The 19439-nt window shown below is 41.2% G+C and overlaps 1 protein-coding gene across 2 annotated transcripts in view; it reads left to right on the top strand.

The window, feature by feature from the left end:
* The window catches only part of LRIG2 (leucine rich repeats and immunoglobulin like domains 2), a 55388-nt gene extending 40127 nt beyond the window's left edge, over positions 1–15261 (top strand). For both annotated transcript variants that reach the window (XM_032249726.1, XM_032249727.1), the window contains exons 13-18: positions 935–1255; positions 3197–3478; positions 5298–5747; positions 6860–7009; positions 9734–10024; positions 14389–15261. In XM_032249726.1, coding sequence (XP_032105617.1) covers positions 935–1255; positions 3197–3478; positions 5298–5747; positions 6860–7009; positions 9734–10024; positions 14389–14615 — 1721 coding nt within the window. In that variant the 3' untranslated portion in view covers positions 14616–15261. The remainder of the gene's footprint in view (positions 1–934; positions 1256–3196; positions 3479–5297; positions 5748–6859; positions 7010–9733; positions 10025–14388) is intronic.
* Positions 15262–19439: the final 4178 nt, after the last annotated feature.

The raw sequence follows: 19439 nt of genomic DNA, 5'->3' as shown, positions 1-19439 counted from the left end.
AGTCCTAAGCCAATCTTCTTTTGGACAATTTATATGTTTGGAATTTTTCACTACTTTTAAGTGAAACCTGTGTACATACAAAATGCTTTCAAATAATCTGTTTTATTAATAGGTATTCTCTGTGAAATATAAATCATTCATAAGCTCCCCATTTTATATTGGCACAGAAAGAATAATGGTTATATACATGTTTTATCTATCACATACATATATAAAAGGGGTAACAGAAGTAGAACTTACCTTGAAATCCTAGTATAAGGTTTCTGTTTTTCCCCAATAACTGATAATGCATGAGAAATACATTCTAAGCACACAGGTGACAGTAAGGGGTAGTAGAAAAGTGCTGGATAGCCGGGCGCGGTGGCTCACGCCTGTAATCCCAGCACTTTGGGAGGCCGAGGCGGGTGGATCACGAGGTCAAGAGATCGAGACCATCCTGGTCAACATGGTGAAACCCCGTCTCTACTAAAAAAAATACAAAAAATTGGCTGGGCATGGTGGCGCGTGCCTGTAGTCCCAGCTACTCAGGAGGCTGAGGCAGGAGAATTGCCTGAACCCAGGAGGCGGAGGTTGCGGTGAGCCGAGATCGCGCCATTGCACTCCAGCCTGGGTAACATGAGTGAAACTCTGTCTCAAAAAAAAAAAAAAAGAAAAAAAAAGAAAAGTGCTGGATCCTGAAGTCCCGAAACCTGAGTTCCAGTCCAGGCTCTGCCACTGACTGACATGTCTTTGAGCAAGTCATTTTTAATTTTCTGGGCCTCATTTCCCCCATCTTTAAACAAGGGAATTGGACTCTAGCTCTGTAGTCTCTTTCAACCTTAATAAGCCACTTTGTAAACAGACACACACTTTTACAGCATTTGTTTTAAAATTGAATCTAAAGAAGCAAAAATAAATAACTGATGTGGCTATGGATACATTTTTTTCCCCTTAGATGATTTTCTCAAGCCACAGATAAGGACACATCCTGAAACCATAGATGCTCTAAGAGGCATGAATGTGACTCTGACGTGCACTGCAGTGAGCAGCAGTGATTCACCCATGTCCACTGTGTGGCGCAAAGACAGTGAAATCCTGTATGACGTGGATATTGAGAATTTTGTTCGTTATCGGCAGCAAGCTGGAGAAGCTCTGGAATATACTAGTATCTTACATCTTTTCAATGTGAATTTCACAGATGAAGGAAAATATCAGTGTATTGTTACTAATCACTTTGGTTCTAATTATTCTCAGAAAGCCAAACTGACTGTAAATGGTAAGGAATTATGCTCCTTGTTTTTTTGTTTTTGTTTTTGTTTTTTTTTTAAGTTTAGAAGGATTTTTCATGTTCAGTTTTGAATCACTTGACAGAATCAGGTTAAACGTGACATTTAAGTAGGACTCTTACTGTTGTTGTCTTTTGAGTTGTGATAATGTATCAAACGGATGGGATTTTTGGATTGGTCGGTCTGCGTACTTACGTTCTCTAATTGGTCTTTTGGTTGAAGCGTAAATGCTATGGTCCTAGAAGATGTGCTACTTTTCACTGTTGTTTATGCTTTTGGAGACAGTCTTATGAAATTCTCAGTTTTTATTCCAGGACCATAAATCTCTCTTGAAAACTATGAAATTTATTCCTGATGGGCCTTCTAATAACTGGGAATATTCAGGACATTTTTGGGTCTAATGGTCATTATCGTTATCTGAATGTATTTACACAGGATCGTGTGTGTGTGTGTGTGTGTGTGTGTGTGTGTGTGTGTGTGTGTGTATTTATTTTTATTTCTGTCTCTATTTTTTTTTTTTGAGACTGAATCTTGCTTTGTCACCCAGGATGGAGTGCAGTGGTGTGATCTCGGCTCACTGCAACTTCCGCCTCCCAGGTTCAAGTGATTCTCCTATCTCCTGTAATTCCAAGTAGCTGGAATTACAGATGTGCACCACCATGTCCACCTAATTTTTGTATTTTTAGTAGAGACAGGGTTTTACCGTGTTGGCCAGGCTGGTCTCAAACTCCTGAGCTCAAGTGATCTGCCCACTGTAGCCTCCCAAAGTGTTGGGATTACAGGTGTGAGCCACTGCACCCAGCCTTATTTCAGTAGCTTGGGGTACAAATGGGTTTGTTTCCCATGGATGAATTATAGTGGTGAATTCTGAGTATTTAGTGCACCCATCACCCAGTAGTGTATGTTGTATCTAAAGTATAGTTTTTTTACCCCTAGCCTCCTCTCACCGTCTCCATTTGGAATCTCTAAAGTCCATTATTCCACTCTGTATGCCTTTGTGTACTCATACTTAGCTCTCATTTATAAGTGAGAACATACAGTGTTTGGTTTTCCACTCCATACGGGATAATTTTCAAAATGAATACTCTTCTTTCCTGCAAAAGCTTCTCCAGAATACATTGATTTATCTATTGCCTATCAAATTGAATAACTACAATATTTTAGGCTTTGTGCAACCAAAAGATGTACTTATGTTTCACTTCTGTGTTTTTTAATGATACTTTTGAAGGCATAGTATTTTTTTTAGCATGCAGTTTCCTTGATAACTTTGTAGATGTTGGTTTGGGAAGCATTGTTTTTTTTTTTTTTTGAGACAGAGTCTCGCTCTGTCACCTAGGCTGGAGTGCAGTGGCATGATCACTGCAACCTCCTCCTCCTGGGTTTAAGCGATTCTTCTGCCTCAGCCTCCCAGGGAAGCATCATTTAGCTTCATAAATGAGGGGGTCATAATAAATATCAGGTTCTGAAATATAAAGTTCAGAAGATTTGTGGCCTTCTGCTTTCCCTAGTTTCAGCTGATGATTAAATGTATCATGCATCCTAGAAGAGACAGTCATCAGTGTGCTCCAAATACTCTGAGGTTCTGGAAGAAAACATGGCCTCAAAACCACATTCACTCTTGGTGAGGTGCTGTGGCTCAGGCTTGTAGTTCCAGCACTTTGGGAACCCAAGGTGGGAGGATAGCCTGAGGCCAGGAATTTGAAGCTGCAGTGAGCTATGATTGCGCCACTGTTCTCCCGCCTGGACAGCAAAGCAAGACCCTATCTCTAAAGTTTTGTTTTGTTTTTTTATAAAACTATATTCACTGTCAATCTAGAGAAATGGAACATTAGGGGGTGATCTGCCTACTAGACTCTTTGATGCCTATTTATATGCATTTATGTGTCTTTGTTCCCTTGTCCACTTTTTGTTGGTGATCTTTCTGGAAACAGCGATGCCATCTTTTCTGAAAACGCCAATGGATCTGACTATTCGCACTGGTGCCATGGCCAGATTAGAATGTGCTGCAGAAGGACACCCTGCACCTCAGATTTCCTGGCAGAAAGATGGTGGTACTGACTTTCCTGCAGCTCGAGAAAGGCGCATGCACGTCATGCCAGAGGATGACGTCTTCTTTATTGCCAATGTGAAAATAGAAGACATGGGAATCTATAGCTGCATGGCACGAAATATAGCAGGAGGTCTCTCAGCAAATGCCTCACTAACAGTGTTAGGTACGTTTACTGCTCCATGGGTCCCTGCTTTTGTTGGAGTCTTTGGGAACTACTCTTGGTCTGAATGAGCAAGAAAAATAAGTTTGAGAGTACCTCTGTGATTCTTAGATCGTTATTTTATTTCACAATTTTATGTAGGGTTATGTCAGTCTAGGAATTAGTGGGTCAGATAACTGAAATGTAGGAAAATACATAGGGCAAAATTAGGTAGTCATCTATATCACATAATTGCAAGTTCAAATTCCATTATCATCTTATCTTTTTAAGTCTCTGTAAGGCTTCTATTTCATGTAGGTGTTTTTACTATTCAGTGAGTTTGCATTGGGAATTCCACTGTTCTTTTAGGAGTATCCAAGCCATTTGATACTGCTTCACTTATTGCTTGATAGAAACCTAAGACAATTTAACTGTTTGCTTCTCGTTCATTTAAAAAAAAAAATTTAATACAAAAAAAAAGGCCGGGTCCGGTGGCTCACGCCTGTAATCCCAGCACTTTGGGAGGCCAAGGTGGGCAGATCATGAGGTCAGGAGATGGAGACCATCCTGGCTAACATGGTGAAACCCCATTTCTGCTAAACTGTAGTCCCAGCTACTCAGGAGGCTGAGGCAGGAGAATGCTTGAACCTGGGAAGCAAAAGTTGCAGTGAGCTGAGATCATGCCACTGCACTCCAGCCTGGGCAACAGAGCGAGACTCTGTCTCAAAAAAGACCTGTTTCCTGGTTAGAGTTTCTGCTTTCCTTTTCAGTCTGTTCTTCTTAACCATATTTCTGGTAAGATGCCTTTTTTTCCCTAAACGCTTCCCCTGGCTTGCTTGGGGTTGTTGTTGTTGTTTGTTTTGTTTTTTCTTCCTTATTAGAATACTTTTCTTCATGAAAATCAAATCCAATGCAAATTCTACTTTCTAGTTCTCTATTTTCCTAGACATCAGTGTTGTTTTTTTTTTTTTAAACACTTAAGGATTTTAGCATATTTATTCAGACTCTCCCCTGAAAGTCTTTTTCTTTCCTGCAAAAGCTTTTCCAAAATAGCTTGATTTATGTAGGTAGCTAAATAGACCTACATTTTTTTCATTTAATATTGTACCACAAGTTACCCTGTCATTAAATAAAGTCTTTGTAAAACATCATGTGACTATACTATAATTTACTTAATCATTTTTTCTGCTAGATTTTTTTTTTTTTTTTTTTTTAGAGGGAGTTTCCCTCTTGTTGCCCAGGATGGAGTGCAATGTCACGATCTCGGCTCATTGCAAACTTTGCCTCCCAGGCTCAAGCGATTCTCCTGCCTCAGCCTCCCAGGTAGCTGGGATTATAGGCACCGGCCACCATGCCCAGCTAATTTTGTGTAATTTTTTTTTATTAGCGATGGAGTTTCACCATGTTAGCCAGGCTGGTCTTGAACTTCTAACTCATGATCCGTCCACCTTGGTCTCCCAAAGTGCTGGGATTACAGGCATGAACCACCTTGACTGGCCTTTAAAGTTATTTTTAACCTTTTTTTTTTTTTTTTTTTTTTAAGGTTATACTTGAATTGATATTATTAACCTTTTTTAATAGGTCACCCCTGCTGACCTTCTCTAGCTATTGCAGCTGCTCTGAACTTCTTACTTAGGATAACTTGCTTAAGCTGGAATTACTGAGGAAAGATTTAGGCTTTTTTTGGGATTTTGTTCTGAAACATTAACCTCTAATCCTCCCATGGGTATATAAACTTACACATTTTATTCTGCCCTCATTGGTCTAATTCAGTAGGAATTAGGGAATAAAATTGCCTAACTTTTCTTTCCTTTTTTTTTTTTTTTTAACATTTTCCTGTTAGAGACACCCTCATTTATTAGACCCCTGGAGGATAAGACAGTAACCCGAGGTGAAACTGCAGTGTTACAGTGCATAGCTGGAGGGAGTCCTGCCCCTCGCCTCAACTGGACCAAAGATGATGGACCTTTGCTGGTGACAGAACGACACTTCTTTGCTGCAGCCAATCAGCTTCTCATCATTGTAGATGCTGGGCTAGATGATGCTGGGAAATATACCTGCATTATGTCTAACACCCTTGGGACAGAACGTGGCCACATTTACCTAAATGTCATTTCATCCCCCAATTGTGACTCTTCCCAGAGTAGCATTGGGCATGAAGATGATGGCTGGACCACAGTTGGCATTGTCATCATTGTTGTGGTCTGCTGTGTTGTGGGTACCTCTTTGATCTGGGTCATTGTTATTTACCACATGAGAAGGAAAAATGAAGACTATAGTATCACAAACACAGGTAAGTAGTACCCAGATGACACCTATGGCTTGTACTTGAGTCAGTAATGTAGTGTAGGATTAATTGTACAATATAGAAAACTAGCTGGTCATAGTAGTACATGCCTGTAGTCCTAGTTACTTGAAGATGAGATGGGAGAACTGCTTGAGCCCAGGAGTTCAAGGCCAACCAATCAACCTAGCAAGACCTCATCTTCTCCTCAGAAAACTGAAGAGCTGTGATACCTGATAATGTGATAGAAGGGAGTTTTTGTTGTTGTTAAAATGTTCAACTTCTTTGATATAACAGAAACTCTTTGAGGAATAGGTTCATAACAGAACCTCTTTAAGGAAAGAATTTTGTTTATTTGAGGTAGGTGTTACTCTGTCGCCCAGGTCAGAGTGTATTGGTGCATTCATGGCTCACTACAGCCTTGACTTCCCAGGCTCAGGTGATTCTCCCATCTTGGCCTTCTGAGAAACAGGGACTGTAGGCATATGCCACTGCGCCTGACTAATTTTTTATATCTTTAGTAGAGTTGGGTTTTGCCATGTTGTCCAAGCTGGCCTTAAACTCCTGGGCTCAAGCAATTTGTCTGCCTTGGCCTCCAAAAGTGCTGGGATTACAGGCATGAGCCACCGTGTCTTACCAATTTTAAGAATTTATAAATGCTACCCTAAAACTTTACTCTTAAAAACGCATTACAGATGCATTCTCTTTAATGTCTGAGGCTCCTTTCATCATAATTTTGCTGTAAGGAAGAGTGGAGCCCTCGTGATTGAGATCAGGCTCTCTTTTCTTTTCCTGGAATATCAAGCTGGATCATTGAGGTCAGTTTTTTATACTTCTCACCCAGAAATCCTACAAGAGAAGAAATCTAGTCAGATTGACTGTGAAACTGTCGCTATAGATAAGATTTAAACTTTTAGGTTTTGTTTCTTTCTGTGAAACTTTTATAGTGAAGCTTTGAAAGAATTCCAGTGAGAAGTAGTTTTAGGGGAAGTACCAAGAGCTGTTGGTGTCCTAGGTACATACAGTTTTTCTGGCCAATGGTATCAAAACGAACATATTTGCAAAATAGAGTGTTGGCTTCAACTGCCTACCTTTGAGAGTTAAAGATGTCTCTTTTACAGAGGAGCTCAACCTGCCTGCAGACATTCCTAGCTACTTGTCTTCCCAAGGAACGCTGTCTGAGCCACAGGAAGGCTATAGCAACTCTGAGGCAGGAAGTCATCAGCAACTTATGCCTCCTACCAATGGATATCTACACAAAGGCAGTGATGGTAATGACTCTTGTTTATGGTTACAATTTCAGCCTGTTCTATTGAGTTTATTTTTCAGTGTGTAGTTTCTCCATTAATCTGAAGCAATATTTTAAAGATACACAATGAAAACATTTAACCGCATGCAAAATAGGATGAAAATTGACTACTACAGTCTTAAGAGGAGAAGAAAATCACAGAGTGGAGAAATACATTAAACAAGGGGTCAGAGTACGCAGCAGAGGCTCCCAAACTTGTGTAATTATAGGAAGGGATGTTCTGGGAACCTTTTTTAGGTATCTCTCTCTTACCCTTTTCAGGCATGGGCATCCTTCAGACCACATTCAAGGAAGGCTGGTTTCTCTTCCTGACAAGTAGACATTCAGTAAAGTTTAAAGGGTAGCTAGGAGCCAGGTATGGTGGCACATCTGTAGTGCCATCTACTCATGAGGCTGAAGCAGAAGGATTGCTTGAGGCCAGGAGTTCAAACTGTATTGTGCTGTGAGTGCACCTGTGAACGCGCCACTGCGCTCCAGCCTGGACAACATAGTGAGACTCCCCATCTCAAAAAAAATCAACAAAGGGTAGCAATGGTTCTTAGCATATACTGGAGAACATCAGAGAGATGTAAAGTGTTCCCTAATTAAACGAACCTGGCATCTCAACATGTGAGATGCATACCCATACGCTAGCTCTTCTCCCTCCACCCTTTTCATGCCCTCGCTCTGATACATAGTGACAGAACTGAATGAATTAAGGGACAGAGAATTGGGTTTGATTGATAGTGCTTCCTCTTTCCAGCTCTGTGACCATGAACTAGTTACTTAAGATCTGAGCTTTACTTTTCTTTTTTTTTTTTGACGGACTCTCGCTCTGTCGTCAGGCAGAGGTGCGATCTCGGCTCACTGCAACTTCTGCCCCCTGGGTTCAAGTGATTCTCCTGCCTTGGCCTCCTGCACAGCTGGGACTACAGGCATGTGCCACCACGCCCAGCTAATTTTTATATTTTTAGTAGAGTTGGGGTTTCGCCGTGTTGGCCAGGATGGTCTCGATCTCCTGACCTTGTGATCTGCTCGCCTTGGCCTCCCAAAGTGCTGGGATTATAGGTGTGAGCCACCACGCCTGGCTTACTTTTCTAATTTTTAAATAAAAAAAACAATAATTTGTAAAGCACTTCCTGCAAGATTCTCACAGATCCTTTAACAAATCTGTGTGGTACTTAAAATACCATACAAGTTAAAGATTTATTCCATTTCTTCAGAGACTTGTTTTAGGCTGGGTGTCAATCGAACTTCTTTATCTAATTGATAAATTGGATTTTATTTTGCGTTTTCATGGAAAATATGGTATTTCTGACTTTTTTTTTTTTTTTTTTGAGACAGTTTCTCTCAGTCACCCAGTCTATAGTGCAGTGTCGCGATCTCGGCTCACTGCAGCCTCTACCTCCCAGGTTTAAGTGATTCTCCTGCCTCAGCCTCCTCAGTAGCTGGTATTACAGGAGTGTGCCACCACACCTGGCTAATTTTTGTATTTTTAGAAGAGATGGGGTTTCACTGTGTTGGTCAGGCTGGTCTCGAACTCCTGACATCGTGATCTGCCCACCGCAGCTCCCAAAGTGCTGGGATTACAGGCGTGAGCCACTGTGCGTGGCCAGTATTTCTGACTTCTAAGAGAATACTTAAAAGTCCGTTCTTTGAAATATGTGGGAAATAACACTGCTTTCAGGGTTAAACTAAATTACTTCTCACTCTCTTCCAGTTCTTATATTCTGTTGTGTGATTTTTTTGTCTTGTTTTGTTTTTTTGAGACAGAATTTCACTCTTGTTGCCCAGGCTGGAGTGCAGTGGTGCGATCTCAGCTCACTGTAACGTTTGCTTCCTGGGTTTAAGTGATTCTCCTGCCTCAGCCTCCCAAGTAGCTGGGATTACAGGCACCCGCCACCATGCCTGGCTAATTTTTGTATTTTTAGTAGAGACGGTGTTTCACCATGTTGGCCAGGCTGGTCTCAAACTCAGGACCTCAGGTGATCCACCTGCCTCGGCCTCCCATAGTGCTGGGATTACAGGCGTGAGCCACTGCTCTTGGCCTGTTGCATGATTTTGAATAAGAAACTCACTCTTTGTTTCTCACTCTTCTCTCTTTCATCATTCAGTTTTCAAAGCACTTAATGATCCAGGGAGCTCATTGTTAAACCCGTACCTCTGTCAATCATGTACTTGTAAGGCAAGACTCTTCATTGTTAGAAGCTTTTTCTAGGGATACCTGTAGCAATTGGTGTTACTTAACTTCTTGACTGATGACAGTAACATGGGTTTTCATAAAGTGAAGTCATAACTGCTTATTCTGTGATTTTGTTTGCTTAACCCAAGCATGTGTCTTGTAGCGCAGTACCAGTCTTTTCTTGCTCCCTTGATTTGGGCATGATCTATCTATGATAGACAGAGATGGTTCAGTGTAATTTTCAAGAGCGTGGGCTCTGGAGCCAGAATGCCTGTTTCTTCTCCTTCTCTGGCAGTATGACTTTGGTTAAGTTACTTAACTTCTCTGTGCTGTAGTTTACCCTGTCTGTAAAGTGGGGATAATAATGAACCGATTCACAGAAAGAGCTTGAAACTTCACCTACTTTATAAAGTACGTGCTCGATACATGCTAGCAATGATGACGACAACTGTTGAAGAAAACTGATGATTGGCAAAAAATAATTCCTTAACAGAAAGATATTTAGATTATTTTTCTTGTTATTAGGTGGCACTAGTACCCGGGTGATCTGCTCAGATTGTTATGACAATGCCAACATCTACTCCAGGACCCGAGAATACTGTCCATACACATATATTGCTGAGGAGGATGTTCTTGATCAGACGCTGTCCAGCCTCATGGTTCAGATGCCTAAAGAGACATATTTAGCACATCCTCCCCAGGATACTACTGCCCTAGAGAGCCTGATATCATCAGCCGACAGAGAGCCATCTGCCTTTCCCACCAACCATGAGAGGATAAATGAGAAGAAACTTTTCTCCACACAGCTGAGCAGTGGTAAGGGATGCATTTTTGTTGTTATTTTGTTTTTACTTTCATCCAATTGACCCTTCCTTCTATCATATAGGTAGTGCTCTCATTTGACAGGAAGCAAACAGCTTGGTATACAGGAGTAACTGGCCATTGTTAAATGGTGTAAACTATAGCTAGAGATTTCTACATATTAGAGTTACAAAGAAGTCTTCATCTATAGGATGGAAACAACTTTTGTGAGAGGGGTAACAAGATAACACTACTGAAAATTCAGAGGCCATACATAATGAGCTTTTAGGCCCAGTGCGGTGGCTCATGCCTGCAGTCCCAGCACTTTGGGAGGTCAAGGTGGGCGGATCACAATATCAGGAGTTTGAGACCAGCCTGGCCAATATTGTGAAACCTTATCTCTGCTAAAACTACAAAAATTAGCTGGGCGTGGTGGTGGGCACCTGTAATCTGAGCTACTTGGGAGGCTGAGGCAGGAGAATCCAGGAGGTGGAGATTGCAGTGAGCCGAGACTGTGCCATTGCACTCTAGCCTGGGTGACAGAGCGAGACTCCGTCTCCAAAAAAAAAAAAAAAAAAAAAAAAGCTCTTAAAAGGTTTTATTTGGGTTTGTTTTTTGTTTTTTGTTTTTTTTTTTGAGATAGTCTCACTGTGTTGTCCAGTCTGGAATGCAGTGGCCACAATCTCGGCTTACTGCCACCTGTACCTCCTAAGTTCAAGCAATTCTCGTGCCTCAGCCTCCCAAGAAGCTGGGGCTACAGGCATGTGCCACCACACCCAGCTGATTTTTGTATTTTTAGTAGAGACGGGGTTTCACCATTTTGGCCAGGCTAGTCATGAACTCCTGACCTCATGTGATCGGCCCACTTTGGCCTCCCAAAGTGCTGGAATTACAGGTGTGAGCCGCCGCATCGGTCTCATATAGGGTGTTAATAATTTTTCTCCTATCTTTATTTAAATAAGGAATAAAATTTAGGGGGGCCTGGCACAGTGGCTTACACCTGTAATCTCAGCACTTTGGGAGGCCAAAGCAGGTGGATCATTTGAGGTCAGGAGTTTGAGACCAGCCTGGCCAACATAGTGAAACCCCATCTCTACTAAAAATATAAAAATTAACCAGATGTGGTGGTGCACGCCTGTAGTCCCAGCTACTTGGGAAGCTGAGGCACGAGAATCACTTAAGCTCAAGAGATGGAGGTTGCAGTGAGCTGAAATCATGCTGCCGTACTCTAGTCTGGGCAACAGAGCAAGACTCGGTCTCAAAATAATACTAATAAAATTTGGGCATAATTTGGTGAAAGTTTTTACTGAAAAGATATTTTTTTGAGACAGAGTTTTGCTCTTGTTGCCCAGGCTGGAGTGCAATGGTGTGATCTTGGCTCATTGCAACCTCCACCTTCTGGGTTCAAGCGATTCTCCTGCCTCAGCCTCCCAAGTAGCTGGGATTACAGGCATGAGCTACTACATCGAGTTAATTTTGTATTTTTAGTAGAGATGGGGTTTCTCCATGTTGGTCCAGCTGGTTTCAAACTTCCTACCTCAGGTGATCTGCTCACCTCAGCCTCCCAAAGTGCTGGGATTACAGGCATGAGCCACCGTGCCTGGCCTACTGAGAAGAATTTTTTTTTTTTGAGATGGAGTCTCGCCCTGTTACCCAGGCTGGAGTGCAATGGCATGATCTCAGCTCACTGCAGCCTCCGCCTCTGAGGTTCAAGTGATTTTCCTGCCTTAGCCTCCAGAGTAGTTGGGATGACAGGCGCGGTGCTTCCGCGCCCAACTAATTTGTTGAATTTTTTAAGTAGAGACAAGGCTTCACTATGTTTGCTAGGCTGGTCTCAAACTCCTGACCTCATGATCCGCCCACCTCAGCCTCTCAAAATGCTGGGATTACAGGCGTGAGCCATCACGCCCGACTGAGAAGATTTTTAAATGTTTTGTTTGGTTGCTGTTCTAGTAGGTAAACATTCAATCTCAGCTTCACTTGGTGGGTGTTTTCTTCTGTGAGGTATGATCAAGGTCATAAGTGAGAATGCAGTTTTGGGCTTGTGTCCTCTGTTCCACATGGCCCAGGAAAAGACATATACATTATATTGTATAGATTAGGCATTTGATAACCACTTGCCATTTGAGACAAAACTCTTTCTAGACCATGAAGGGTAATGCTAAGCATGTCTTCCTGTCCACCAAGCTTTTCATCAGCTTTCATCTTCCTGTCAGCCTGACATGGAAGAGCACTGGAAATAGTGTAGGAGGTGAGAACTCTAGGTTTACAGAGGAAGACAAAGCATATAGTTACACTTTTGGGGATGGCTCTGGCAGGAGTAAATGATCTAATGTCCCACAGGTTACAGGATCCTGCTTTTGATTTTAGTAGGACTTGGAACATTCAAGATGGTAGTGAGGACACATGAAACTCACTTCTGGGCAGCGATTTATTAGTTAATTTTGCCCAGAATGAAATCTGGGCAGTGATTTATTAGTTAATTTTGGATTTAGTACTTCATGTCCCACATTAGATCATTTAATCCTGCCAGAACCATCCTTGGAAATATCTAAGGTATGCTTTGTTTTTTGTGTTTTGTTTGTTTGTTTGTTTGTTGAGACAGAGTCTGACTCTGTCGCCCAGGCTGGAGTGCAGTGGCATGATCTCGGCTCACTGCAACCTCCACCTCCCAGGTTCAAGTGATTCTCCTGCCTCAGCCTCCAAAGTAGCTGGGATTACCGGTGCCCACCACCTTGCCTGGCTAATTTTTTGTATTTTTTTTTTTTTTTAAAGTGGAGACGGGGTTTCACCATGTTGGCCAGGCTGGTCTTGAACTCCTTACTGACCTCAGGTGATCCACCCACCTTGGCCTCCTAGTGTTGAGATACAGGCGTGAGCCACTGCACCCAGCCTCTGTTGTTTTTAAGAGATTAATGACTTCTAAAGAAGTTAGAGGTAAGAGGAAAGCACTATTATTTGAAGTTAGTCTCTCTCTCTCTCTTTTTTTTTTTTTTTTTTTTTTTTGAGATGGAGTTCCACTCTTGTTGCCCAGGCTGGAGTGCAGTGACATGATCTTGGCTCACTGGAACCTCCGCCTCCTGGGTTCAAGTGATTATTCTGCCTCAGCCGCCTGAGTAGCTGGGATTACAGACATGTGCCACCACGCATGACTAATTTCGTATTTTTAGTAGAGTCAGGGTTTGTCCATATTGGTCAGGCTGGTCTAGAACTCCTGACCTTAGGTGATCCACCCACCTCGGCCTCCCAAAGTGTTGGGATTACAGACATCAGCCGCTGCACCCAGCCTGAAGTTAGTCTCTTATCTTTACATTAAGTGTTTGTAAAAGAAATGCACCAACAGTAGATCCACTTTTACTGTTCGATGTCTTAGCAGAGTTAAAACAAAAAGGGTTTAAGAAGGACCAGAAATGTAGTCCATCTTTTTTCTAACTTTGGGGATTTATTTTTAATCTGGTTCATAAGTAAGGAAATCAGCAAATGAGAATGCTTTGGTGCATTGGCCATTCTTTACATAGGGTATTCTAGCTTCTGCTTACTCAAAGTCTGGTCTATAGACTATTAGCACCACCATTACGTAAGAGCTTGTTAGAAATGCAGAGTCATGATTCCAGCGCAGACCTAGCAAATCAGAGTCTACATTTTAACAAGATCCCCAGGTTATTTGTGTGCATATTAAAATTTGAGAAACCTTGCTCTAGCTTACTTTTCACATGGATTTCATTTTTATTTCTGGGTATTTGTTTTTATAATGTTTGGCTAGCTTTTTCCAAAATGCACCCTATGAAGTTAATATAACTTTCAGTAAACAGTCTTTGAGAAAATAGCTCACCATTATGGTAAAGAAGAATGAGAAATGCATGTTTGAAACCAATGTGCCGATAATCTGATTTAATATAGCTTCTTTTGGCTATCATTTGTTGTTTAGCAACAAGGGAATGGCTGTTTATTTTTAAAACAGTTTTGTGACATATTTAAAGATGTAATGGCTGCACTGAATCAATGATTATTATCTATTGTGAAACTTTCATTACAATATGGATACCATTTGTCTTTTAGTTCTTTTCCATGTGTCTAAAGAGTTTTATTTAAAAATTTTGTAGTGACAGAACCACTAAAATAACAGGTGAAAGTAAATGATACTTAGTATGATCTCAGTAAATATTTGGTTAGGTTTGTGAAGTAGAGGGAATTGAAAGACCATGTTCTGGTGTTTTTTGTTTTGTTTGTTTTTTTGTGGCTAAGAAGATGGCAAGTATGTGTTTGATATTAGTGCCCTAGTTCAGGAATGTTGCACGTCTTTATTTCTTTGAGGATTTGGTTAAAAGGATATTAAGTTTTACCAGTCCCTACTGATAATTCTTGTCTTTCATTCTCAGAAACACTGGAGCGGTCTCTGTGGACCATAAACAGAGAACTAGGCCTGCCTCATCCTCCCTTTTCCCAGCAGCCGGCTCATGAGTCACCACAGCTTCATCGAAATGAGGGCCAGGCAGGGCAGGATCCAGACTGTTCCGCCTCTCCCATGTCCTGCCACAGGTTACAGGATCACGCTTTTGATTTTAGTAGGACTCAGAACATTCAAGATGGTAGTGAGGGCACATGAAACTCACTTCAGGATGAAATCTGGGCAGAGACTGATTAATTAATTTTGCATTTACTACCTCAGAGTTCAGAAGAAACTCCGAAGTCAGCATTTGCTTTACTCTTTCTTTATGATTGCATCTGACTGCACCAAGGTGGGCCATGCATTGTTTGGTCTTATACCTGATGAAGAAATGGTAACAGCTGACAGAAATGGGTACATCTCATCAAAAATGTGCAGCACTGGCAGAGGGAAGATATGGGACAAATGTGCTTCCTGATGGTTCCATGGGGATGTGCTCTGGTATGCATCTGCCTGTCAGGAAGAGTCACATTGCAGCTTAACATGCTGGATTGCCCTGGTCTTCAGAATGATCCTGAGAAAACATCATATCACTACTTTGATGTTCTACTTTGCCTTCCAAGGAGCAAAAATAACTTTGGAGCCTTTTGGGAAGTGTGCCCGGGAGTCTTCAGTGGTTGCAGGCAGATTGTTGAGACTGGGGCTTTGATATTCAAGGTCTTTGGCAAGAATCACAGGCTTGACCAACTGGTACCAGGTCAAAGGTTTTTGTATTCTTGTGAATTTTTTTTTGTCCCTATTGCCCAGGGATGTCATTGTAAATATATGTGCATTTATAAATAATTTTTGTATTCATTGATCATATGTGTTGGCTGTGATGTAAATATTTTTGATATGCCCAAATTATATATAATAACCAGTTATAATATTGACAGGTAGCTTCTCAGATCACAGATTTTAAATAACTTGATTTAGTGAGATCTAAAAACTTTATTTAAGGTATAAAAACTGTGGCTCACACCTGTAATCCCAGCACTTTGAGAGGCTAAGGTGGGAGGATTGCTTGAAGCCAGGAATTTGAGACCAGGCTGGGCAACATGGTGAGACCCTGTCTCTGCAAAAAATAAATTTTAAAAATTAGCTGGCCGTTGTGGCATGCTGCTGTAGTCCTAGCTACTCAGAGGCTGAGGTAGGAGGGTCCCTTGAGCCCGGGAAATCAAGGCTGCAGTGAGTTGTATGAAGCCACTGCACCCCAGCCTCAGTGAAGCCACTGCACCCCAGCCTGGATGACAGAGCAAGGTCCTGGCTCAAAAATAAATAAAAAGTTTAAAAAATTGACCTGTTAAGAAGTGTATCTATAGAGGCAGCTACTTAGTGATTGCATATATTAAACACAGTCTTAGTGTAATTAACCACTTTCTTCATGCATAGAGGTTCATACTTCTGGTCATTTCCCATCTGTTTAAAAGTGCTAGGTGATACTCCCTTTCTAACATAAAAAAGCTTGTTTTTTTCTGAGCCTGGCAGTCCTTTCACACCTGTATGCACCTAAAGGAAAACTTGTTTGGAAATTCCTCTCATTTCTTCCTTCTCTCCCTCCTTTCCCTTCCCTCTTTTTTACTGAGACAGAAATTGATTGAGGAAAGTTCAGTCATTCCTTCAGGAACCAGTGAGTTAGATCAGGTATAATAAAGTACATTATACTTTATGTATAATGAAGGCTTCAAAAACTGGAGGCTGATTTAAAGATTGCAGAACTTGGGTCGGAATCATAAGCAGTACTGTGACATGAATTGGAGCCAGAACAGTTGCTGATATCAGAACCATCTCTTTCATTCTGTGACCTTGCCGTTGCCATGTTTTGATGTGGGTGAGCCACTAGGATATCTGTCACTATCACTGTCTATATCTGAGTCTGCAAATCTTGTCATTATCTGCTTTAATGCTCTTTGAGTTGCAACAGGTGTATTATTTAAATGGATATTTGAAATTCTGTGAACAGGAATTCTGTTGGTACTGAAATAAGTTCTCACACCTGCTTGCTCAGAATGCGAAAACTATTTCTGAGTTCTCCTTGTTCACTTTCTAAAGTGACTGTTGTTTGGTGTTTGAGATATTAACTGAGTTATATTAGGTATGCTATATCTTGGCAAATATTCTCCATGATGAACTCTTCCTACTATGACAGCCAGGACTATGACTGGATTTCTCAGTCTGAGTGCCCCAGATTTATCATTTCTGATTGTGTCTGGAGAACATTCTCCTGGACATTCCATGTTCCAAAAGCTGCAAAAAGATGACCACTTCGCAACTATGGGTCAGTTATTTGCGCCCTCAATGTCTCTTGTTGCTGAATTCTAGAAAACCTCTCAGTCTGATTTACCAGGGGCTGTTGAAAAGTCTGAGATGGTGTATTTGTGAAATTTCTCACCATGAATTTGGAGGTAACCTACTTTCAGTTCTCGCTCTGGTTCTCTGTTGGTCTGGGCTCCTGCTTCTCAGTCTTCTCTGACCTCTGGTAGGTAGAACTTTCATTAATACTTCTGTTGCACTTTGTACCTGACCTAGGTGGCCTTGATAATGTTGACTCAGATTGTGGATTTTCCACTTTTCTCTGGCTGTTTTCCTTATTTTCTCCCCTGGGAAGTCTTGCAGATGATGCATGTTCATGTTCTGTATTCAGCCTTCCTTTTTTTTCTTTTTGCTGGCATAACAAAATATAGCCTTCCATTATTAAGGATAAAATTGATCTCTACATTGAATCTGAAGTTACCACTATAGAGCTTACTCTGGCTCACTGCTGTCCAAGCTTGGTTTTCTCTTTGCGCACTTCCTGTCATATTTTGAATTTGTCCAAAAGAGGTAAGGCACTCTATTACAGACTCATTACTAGTACTAGACATCATCCACCTCTATTTTCATCTGATTCTTGTGGGAAATCCCCTTTAATTTGTTGTAACCTTCTCAGCAACTCTTCTATACTTTCAACTATAGTGCCTAGCAAATTGTTATCACTCATAAGCCTGTAATCTTCATCACTCAGGTTATTTACAAATATAAATCTTCTGGAAACAATTGGTCCATCCAAATTCTGCACTGGGCCACATCCATCTTCTTCACTGTCAGAATCTGAGTTTTCTGTCTTAAAGAACAGCTGGACAGTTGTCTGACTGTTGTGACACAGTATTGAAATATCAGACTGAGTTTTAGTTGTTTCTAGTTGTGTTCACGTTGTGCTTTCTCTGAATGGGAATCTCTGTTCAGCAAAGCTTCATTGACCAGGAAACCAAAGATTGCTTCTTTTCCGAGTTTGATTTCTTTTTAATCTTTTACCAATATGCAGTATATCTTAAGAAGCGAAGAGTGCTCTTGGGGGTAGAAGAACATGTAAAAATTATTTTTTTTTTGAGATGGAGGACCTGTCTGTTACCCAAGCTGGAGTCCAGTGGTGTGATCTTGGCTCACTGCAACCTCTGCCTTCCGGGTTCAAGTAATTCTCTTGCCTCAGCCTCCTGCATAGCTGGGATTACAGGCACACCACCATTTCTGGCTTTTTTTTTTTTTTTTTTTTTTTTTTTGTATTTTTGGTAGAGACAGGGTTTCACAATGTTGGCCAGGCTGGTCTCGAACTCCTGACCTCAAGTGATCCACCTGCCTTGGCCTCCCAAAGTGCTGGGATTACAGGCATGAGCCACTGCGCCAGGCCCCAAAATTCTTAACACTGTAAAGTCTTGGAGTGGTCTTTTGTTTTGTACAAGTAATTATTTAAGCCAAAACGTTTTCTTGCATTTCCGATAGCAAAGGGCTTTAGGTAAATGAAGAACTTCACACTCTAATATAATGTAATTCTTTTTTGTGTTTTCAGGTTTCCTTGTTAAGCTGTTCTGTTCTCTCCTCTAAATCCAGTATTACTCATTAGATAATTTCAGTCACTTAAATAAAAATATCTATTTTTAAGTCCTTGTTCAAGGGTTCTAAACTCACATAATTTCTCAACATTTTGCCAGAAAGTTCAGCATTTATTCATACTTTTTTTTTTGAGATGGAGTCTTGCTCTGTCACCCAGGCTGGAGTACAGTGGGATGATCTTGGCTCACTCTAACGTCAGCCTCCCAGGTTCAAGCAATTCTCCTGCCTCAGCCTCCTGAGTAGCTGGAATTATAGGCATGTGCCACCACGTTTGGCTAGTTTTTTTGTATTTTTAGTAGAGATGGAGTTTCAGCATATTGGCCAGGTTGGGCTCGAACTCCTGACTTTGTGATCCACCTGCCTTGGCCTCCCAAAGTGCTGGGATTACAGGCGTGAGCCACTGCGCCCAGCCTATTCATACTTAATTTTCAATCCTATGTTTTCTCCCACGGGCAGCAGCACTTCTTTAGCTGTTTAGTAGTGCTACACCTTTTTTTTTCCTTTCACGTGTCAGCCTCTGATCATTTTCACTTTGAACTTCCTAAAGATCACAATTTCCTGTCCCTTCAATCTGCGATTCCTCTTCTTTCTTATTAGATTATGGTGTAGTTTGTACTAGACTGCCTCAGAATTTAAGAGACCTGGTTCGCTTCCTGACTCTGGTTGTTACTGGCTTTGTGATCAAGGGTGAGTCTTTTTAGTTCTCTAGGCTAGATTTTCTCATTTATGAAACAAGGATATTTTCCTAGATGCTCTAAAACCCTTTCCAGCTGTAACATTCTATTCTAGGAATCTGTAATTCCCTCCAGGAACTAAGGAGGATCATGCTACTTTAATGAAAAGCTGCTTTCATGACATGTTTGTTTGAGTACAAGACTGATACTGCTCATTCTGACTTGAGCCAGATTTATTTCCTTTATAATAGGAGTAGTGGTCTAAGAAATACTCATTAGGAGAAAAAAATTCTGCTTCTAAACAATATTAGTAAACAATAGAATCTTGACTCATTTGGAAAACCACTCATTGCTCTCTAGAGCAGCATGTCTGAATGCTGGTTTTATGGCACACTGGAGTATCTGAATGAGTTGACAGGCGTACCACAACTAATTTGTAACTAGTTTGTGACTCACCTTT

The sequence above is a fragment of the Sapajus apella genome, unplaced genomic scaffold (assembly GCF_009761245.1).
Source record: "Sapajus apella isolate SASKATOON/1434 unplaced genomic scaffold, GSC_monkey_1.0 scaffold69, whole genome shotgun sequence".
Classification (NCBI taxonomy): Eukaryota; Metazoa; Chordata; class Mammalia; order Primates; family Cebidae; genus Sapajus; species Sapajus apella.
This window is presented reverse-complemented; position numbering and strand designations above follow the sequence as displayed.